The sequence below is a fragment of the Myotis davidii genome, unplaced genomic scaffold, assembly GCF_000327345.1.
Source record: "Myotis davidii unplaced genomic scaffold, ASM32734v1 scaffold659, whole genome shotgun sequence".
Taxonomy (NCBI): Eukaryota; Metazoa; Chordata; class Mammalia; order Chiroptera; family Vespertilionidae; genus Myotis; species Myotis davidii.
In genome coordinates, this window is record NW_006290673.1 from 3,705 (window position 1) to 11,994 (window position 8,290).

The window sequence follows — 8,290 nt, forward strand, 5'->3', positions numbered from 1 at the left end:
AGCATTATGCTAAGTGAAATAAACCAGTCAATGAAGGAAAAATACCACATGATCTCACTCATTCATGGATAATAGAGACCATTATAAACTTTTGAACAATAATAGATACAGAAGCAGAGCTGCCTCAAACAGAGTGTCAAACTGCAGCAGGAAGGCTGGGGAGGGTTGGGGGGCAGGAGGGAGGCGGGTAAGAGATCAACTGAAGGACTTGTATGCATGCATATAAGCATAACCAATGGACATAAGACACTGGGGGGTAGGGGAGGCCAAGGGATTGTCAAGGGCGGGGAAAAAAAAAGGTCACATATGTAACACCCTTGGTAATACTTTAAGCAATAAAAAAAAAACACAGAAGGTAAGTGGCAAAAAATTCAAGTAAATCCAATTTAAATGATAAGTTGTATGTGGGTGTATATATGTGTGTGTAAATATGTATGTAGTTGCATGAAATTATTTATTTGAAAGAAATCAGTCTGGCATGATACTTTAAATAATCTTAAACTCTGAGAAGGACAGTGGAAGCTACAGTGAAATGAAGGAGATATACTTTAGCTCTGCTTGAATTGTTTATGGAATATCAAAATATTATGAAAATTCTTTTTTAGATGCAGGACTTCTAGACATTTAAAAATAAATTAATATTAATTTAATTGTTTCTTTCCAAAAGAACTTCTTTATCACAAATATACATGCTCTAGACTAACAACAACAAAAATAACATTTCAGATTTCTCTTAGAGAAAGGGTAATTTGTTTCTGATAAGCAGAACAACTATAGTAGCATGCATTTCCAGACTTGGACTTATCTCTGCATCCAAATAAAAGGCACCTTTGGGACAAGTATAATTATTTTTCTTTTCCTCCATATTTTTTTTAGGCTAAAATACTGAAACCAACATTTTATTGACATGCAGAGAAGCCATGACAAATTCTTAATGCCTCTTTACTTTATTTGCTACGTTAACCTTATAATTCTTAGTTTCCTCATACTTCTCAGCCACACCAACAAATTAAGTGCTTATTCCTTGTCCTCTCTTTACCCTGTCTCTCTTGTTTTCCTTATTCATGTTCTCCTGCTTCCTTCCCTTCATTTTCCTCCTTTCATATTGCTCTGTGATGCTCCTAGATGGCTCTAGATTTGCTCTGAATAGCTGCTGCCTCCCCCACCTTCTTTTGCCAGGGAGATATTGCACAGGTGCAGCCCCGTCTGTCCCACTGTGTCACTCACAGCACAGTAGTACACAGCAGAGTCTCTCAAGGTAACCTGGGGCAGGATCAAGGTGCTGGATTTTCTGTCTTCTGTGATGATGAGAGAGGCCATGTTGTTAGTCACGTTGTTTCGTAAGCCATGAATTATATACTGTGGCCTTTGGTTGGGATTTTGCCGATACCAATGTATATAGTCAGTTCCACCGATGGTAGAGTGGTTACAAGGCAGGTTCACATCTTTTCCTTCAGCATAATCCATGGAGTTGGGCTGGGTGATCTTAGCATCAATCACAGCCCCTAAAGGGTTAAGAAATTCAAATTAGCATCTATAGATCAAGGACACAACAGTCCATAACTCTTTGGTTCTACCCCATACTATAGTGCTTTTATTTATGTCCTTCTAGAATGCAAAACATATTATCAATGTGTGTTATGGAGACCAAAGGTACATGCCAAAAATCAGAGACTCCATAGACTCTATCCCACGGGTCCTTGGCTCAATAAACCCAGAAATTTCTTACAATCTGGATACTGCTAAGGGTTCTTCTGGGATCATGGTTATGATTTAATCTGTCATGTAGAAGTTTGTTCTCCCTAGACAAATGCATACATCAGTTCTCAGCTCCAACTCTAGTTTGGGAGAGAACTAGAGAGCGAATAACCCTTCAAGGTCCCTTTTGGTAGGCACAGAACACTTACCCAAGGTCAGAAACACAGTTACTCCAGTCAGCAGCCTCATACTTCAAGGAAGGACTGGGATCATGAGTCCAAAGTTCAGTCTTTGTGTCTGAGTTGAGTCTTAAAGAGATTCCAGATAAGAGAAGCAACAGCTACTAGAAAAGACTTACAACTGCAGCTACCACTGTGATGTTGCCAGGATCTTGTCAGCCAATGATAGAGCAGCTCCTTCTCTAGATCTTCCTCCCCTGTTTTATCTATGCCCCCAAGAAGAAGGGGAGAATGTCGACCAGATATCTCCAACTCTCAGGGTGCCCACTGATATTATTTGTGAGGTTTAAAGTTTGACTCTAGATAAGGAAAACAAATCACGAGGATGTTTCTATACAGGATCTTTCTTCCATAATTTCTTCCTCAATGTACCAAAGAAATTGGCTGATGCTCCAAGGAGTTTATACAAAGTATCATTTAATCCCAGAAAATTGTACTGAGCTCTGTGCTGTAAGAAGATGAAATTTCTATCTACATACCAGAAGATGCATGTGAGATTCCAAAGAAGTCAGTGATGTGCTCAAAGGGACAGGAAAAATTAACAGCGTTGAAGCTAAAAGCTACACCTTTGGGAGCTCAGGTTTCCTATAGTTTCCTGGAATCATGATATCTACTATTGTCTAGGTAGACACTTCAATGCATCTTCTTTTGATATAGTAACTGATTACATAAATTGTGCTCATCCTCTTCTCCTTAAAGAAATATCCTTAAAATTCATCTTCTCTATGCCAGGCTATGGGTGCTGTGCACCAGGGATGGTGAGGCAGAAAGAAAAGAGAAGAGGAAAAGCAAAAATGGTGGAGGAGGTGGAGATTGTAGAAAGGTTATTGGAAGGAAGAAAAACATATATAAAGAATAAGGAAAGTAAGAGATAATCAAGGAGAAGAAGGGAGAGAAAGTTATTTATGGAGGTACATGTATAGGACTTAGGCTATTGGTCTAAGGGTCCCTGAGTCTTTGACCACACATATTCAATAAGAAATTATAAAGTACAGGTTGTCTGACGAGGAAGAAAGTATGCCTTTTTTCCCTTATAAAATGTCAATGGAAAACATTTATCTGCCCTTCTCCCAGAAAGAAATGTTTTTTTGCAGATGAACCAACCCCCTCTTGTGACTGAATAAATGAACTGCATAACAAAGACCAGGCCAAAAGTTGGCCAGCAATCTTTTGAAAGACTCTCTCCTCACATTTGCAGTTGAAAAATCTTTGCAGTAATACCTCTGTACTAATTATTAGTTTCTGGCCCTAGAACACTCCCCCAAAATTTTAATTATACTTATTGCTTTATTTCAGTTATATTTCCATTATAATTCTCAGTTGTTGGCTTCTCTTTAATTTTCTTTCTCTCTCTAACCTTCCATATCTAAAAGTTGGCTCAAAAGCCCATATTCTTCAATGTTTACAAGAAGGTTGGTACAGATTAGGCACTCAGGAATTACTTGTTTTCTAAATTTGTACATGAGTCATTATTTATGAATTTAGAGAGAGAAGTTATGCTGAGTGACTCCTTAATTTATTCTAAATATAATATTTCAATATTATGAAAAACATTTTGAACAAAAGGCTCCAACAGAATAAATATAGTGTTAGAGTTGTGGGCAAAATTCAGTAGACAACAAACTTATCAAACGTGGGGTGGGAAATATCAGACTATAAAGATATGGGAATAAATGTCCTAGTATTTATTCTCTCTCTCTCTCTCTCTCTCTCTCTCTCTCTCTCTCTCTCTCTCTCACACACACACACACACACACACACATATCCACACCTCAATAGCATGCTATTGCTGAAACTATAAGAACAAATGAAACTGAAATTAAGGGCAGGAGTACTTACAGCAGGCAAAATAAACTTTTTTAAAAACCCATAATAGGAGACAAAGAAGGACCCAGCAATTCCACTTCTGAGTATTATCCAAAGAAACCCTGAACACTAGTTCAGAAAGACATATGCATCCCTATGTTCATTGCAGCATGAGTTACCATAGCCAAGATATGAAAGCAGCCTAAGTGTCCATTGATAGACAAATGGATAAAGAAGTGGTACATATAGACAATGGAATATTACTCGGCCAGTAAAAGGAAGGTACCTTGCCATTTGCCACAATATGAATGGGCCTAGAGGGTATAATGCTAAGTCAAACAGAGAAAGAAGAATTCCATATGATTTCACTTATACATAAAATATAAAAAAAACCAAAATAAACTCTATGCACTAGGCATGCTGCTTCTTGCATTGCTGGGGAGGGGGCACTGAGCTGTGGGGTATGAAGTGTAATAGAAGAGACTTTGCCACCTGAAACTACTGCTTCAAGTTTAGACCAGGCAAGGAACAAACTTTGAAACAACCAATAAGATCAAAGATGAGTATACAACACTTGATCTGAAATAAGAAGTCTGTGCCTCTCAAAAACTTTGAACTAGCACTTCCCAGCACCACTAGTCAGTCATCTTCGTTGTTTTCATTGCTGCACTGTGAGATTGCCCAGTGCAACAGCAGTTGTATTCTTTATTAGCTTTAGGTCATTTTTTCTCATTTTTTTAAATACTAGCAACTTTCATCCTTTGGAATGTGTTGAAAAAGAAGAATCAGCAATTACTACTGAAAGTGCAATAATCTGATTATCACTGAGAGATGAGCTTTGATCCAAATCTTCTCCACAACAATGGACACAATTGGTACCCCAATGATACTTCAGCAGCACTGTGTGAAAGTGGGTTATTGAAAAACTGATAACCTCTAACGGGTCTATTCAGTCTTCAGAATGTCAAGCTACACTTTTCTTCCACTTTCCATAGCATAATGGAAACCTGCAGGACTTAAAAGTAGGAGATAATGTTGAATTTGAAGTATCATCTGACCAGCGGAAACCCATTGCTGTTAAACTGGTGAAGATAAAAGCAGAAATCCTCCTTGAAGAATGAATAAATGGACAAGAAGTGTTTCATCTGACTTACAGGTCCTGAAGATGTGGAAGAAAATGTCCAGCTGGAAACTGGAGTTAAAATAAACTTTGTAATTGATCTCAATAAGCATACTGGTGCTATAAGTGCTTGAAACATGCTGTTGAAAAACAAACAAGCCTGCTGTCAGAGAGTAGTTTGTGCCATGGAGGAGGTGTTTGTCTTTAATGAAAGAGGTGATGTTATAAAAGAAATACTCTTTCACTATAGTGAATTTAAGGGTGACTTAGGAGCCTTACAACCTGGAGACGATGTGGAATTCATAACAAGGACAGTAATGATAAGGAAGTTGAAATAGATGTCAGACTATTGCCTCAAGGAACAGTCATTTTTGAAGATATCCGCATTGAACATTTTGAAGGAACTGTAACCAATGTGATCCCAAAAGCACTCTGGAAAAAAGAGAATGATCCATTGACAGGACAGATCGAAGTAGACTTTGTGATTCCTAAAGAACTTCCCTTTGTAGCCACAAATACAAAATCCAAGGTGACCCTGTTGGAAGGTGACCATGCTAAGCTTAATACTTCAACAGACCTAAGTGACAAATTACAATGAGCAACCAACATAGAACTTCTATCAAGTCCATCCTGGTTCAGTGATGAAGCCAGAAAAATGGGTGTAATTGCTATCATACAAGATGGTTTTGATTTCATCAAATGTATGGATTCATCATCAAATGATGCTCCTATGTTCTTCCACTATAGTGAAATTCTCCATGGGAACTAGATGCATATCGCCGAGGAAGTCGAGTTTACTATACTATACTTCCTAATATGCTCTCTGCCCTAAGAAATCATGGCGCTAGGATTAAAAAGTATCCCAAGGGCACAGTTTTATTCCACTTCTATTCAGATCATAGTTTTCTGGGCACTGTAGAAAAAGAAGTCACTTTTTTAAAAATCCTAAAACCACTAAACTCAAATAAAGGCAAAAACAAACAAAGAAACAAAAAACAGGCTAAGAATGTTATTTATAACGATTGTAGAGTGAAATTGACTATTACTTTCAAGCCACTGATCCACTTCTCCTCACATAGGAAATAAGGTTGAACTTATTATTAGTGACAAACAAGCCTGGACAGTAGATTGTAATCTGTGTGTGACTTTTAGGTCGTAATTCTAACTCCAAAAGGCTCGTCAGTTATGTAGCGACTCTGAAGGATAATTTTGAATTTATTGAAACAGCGAATCGCTGTAAGAAAAATTTTTTTCCCCATTACAGTGAGTTCTCTGGTGATGTCAGTAGCCTGGAACTGGGAGACATGAAGGAGTACAAGTTGCCCAAAGGCAAATGCAGCAAAGTCAGTGCAGAAAAAGTCAACAAAACACTCTCAGTGAATGGCATTACTGAAGAAGCTGATCCTACCATGTACTCTGATAAAATCATTAACCCCTTGAGGAGTGTTGATCCAACACAGACTGAGTACCAAGAAATAATTGAGATCATGGAGGAAAGGAATATGAAAGATAAGGTCTATGCATTTGGCATAGTTGGAATGGCCAACAAAGGGGATTGCTTGCAGAAAAGGGAGAGTGTCAAATTCCAATTGTGTGTCCTAGGCCAAAATGTACAGACTATGGCCTACAGCATTACCACTGAGTAGGGCCACTGTGGAGTGTGTGAAAGATCAGTTTGGCTTCATTAACTATAAGTGGGAAATAGCAAGAAGCTCTTTTTCCATGGGACCATGCGACTTTTCTTCTTTAGCCTATTAATATGGTGGATTTCATCAGTTGATTTTCAAATATTGAAGCAGCCTTGTTTGATGTATTATTTTTTTAATATACAGAGGTGAGAAAAAGTAGGCTTATGGTTGTTAATATGGAAAATAATATAATCTATATATATAAAGAGATAATATGCTAATTTGGTCCTAACAGTGTCACAGTAACGACCAATTTGCATATTGACATACCAGCAGGAGGCTGCGCACACAGCAGGGGGCAGGTGGCTGCAGCCAAGTTCCCGGGGGTCTGAAGAGAGTGCCTGACAGGAGTCTGGTCTACAAAGAAGGAAGAGGAAGAAGCCACGGGGAGCTATTCCAATCCCCCTGCATGGACACCCTACCCCAGCCCCTGCACCCCTGGGGGGATGGGGAGGCTGACCAGATGGGGAGAAGACCCAGCCTCAGGGATAGCTTCAGCCCGCACCCCTGACTCCCAGTCTCTTTCCCCGCCACCCCTGCCAGGGGCACCCACAATAATAGCACACCAGCGACCACCCGTCAGCACCCCGAGGCACCTGGGGCCCGTGGGCCACCACTGCCGAGCCCCCTCCACTGGGGCCAGACATGCTTCTCCTCCCTACAGCTCCAGACCCAGGTGGAGGCAGGCCTGAGCGGCCCCCCAGGGTCAAACCCTTCCCCCCCACAGCAGCAGCGCCTTCTCCACAGTGGAAGCATGCTGAGCCTTACTGGGGGCGCAGCTAAACCCACCCTCCTAGCCCACCTGGCTCCACCCTGGCCTGGCCCCCACCTCGCTCCAGGAGATTGGAGCCCCACCCTGAGCAGGTCCAGCTGTGACAAAGCCACATACAATTTAAAGAATGGCACCAAGCGGAAAGGTTTGACAGTTACTCCCCCTTAGGAACCCCCAGCCCCCTCCTAATGCCCAGCCCCCACCAGTGCCTCCAGGGACGACCACGCTACAGGGCTGCTGGCCAGAGCCCCCCCCTCCCCTCCCCCCAGTGGTTCCCAAGGTGCAGCACACCCCACGGGGGCACAATTTGATTTTAAGTGGGGGCAATTCAAGAATGAGTTAACAAAACAAAAAAAGAATGAGTTAACAGTGAATTTTTTGCATTTCTTATGGTTCTAGGGGGCCTCATCTACAGTGTATCCTACATAATAAAAGGCTAATATGCAAATGACTGAATGGTGGAATGACCGGTCACTATGATGAATGCTGACCACCAGGGGGCAGACACTTAATGCAGGAGCTGACCCTTGGTGATCAGTGTGCACCCACAGCAGGAGCGCTGCTTAGCCAGAAGCTGGGCTCATGGCTGGCGAGCACAGAGGCAGTGGTGGGAGCCTCTCCTGCCTCTGTGGCAATGCTAAGGATGTCCCACTGCTAGCTTAGGCCCACTAAGCCGTCAGTCGGACATCCCCCCAGGACTCCTGGACTGTGAGAGGGTGCAGGCCAGGCTGAGGGACCCCCGCCCACCACAAGTGTATGAATTTCATGCACCGGGCCTCTAGTATTTAATAATACAATAATAAACTTTGTGTTTTTCATACTCACAACTATAAACCTACTTTTGTCCACTCCTGTATTAATGAATTCTACTTGCTAATATTTTGTTAAGAAAGTTGTGTCCCTATTCATGAAGGAAATTTCTCTGTAGTTTTTTTTTCTCCTCAACAACCCCCCCCCCCCCCCCCCC

General features: G+C 41.2%; 1 pseudogene and 1 gene segment (V, D, J or C); one reads left to right on the forward strand and one right to left on the reverse strand.

Annotated features, from left to right (window-relative positions):
- Positions 1-1,131: 1,131 nt before the first annotated feature.
- Positions 1,132-2,016, reverse strand: LOC102758375. The segment is given in 2 exon segments: positions 1,132-1,505; positions 1,908-2,016. Coding segments are annotated over 2 exon segments (414 nt in total).
- Positions 2,017-4,528: 2,512 nt separating this feature from the next.
- Positions 4,529-6,701, forward strand: LOC102758658 (annotated as a pseudogene).
- Positions 6,702-8,290: the final 1,589 nt, after the last annotated feature.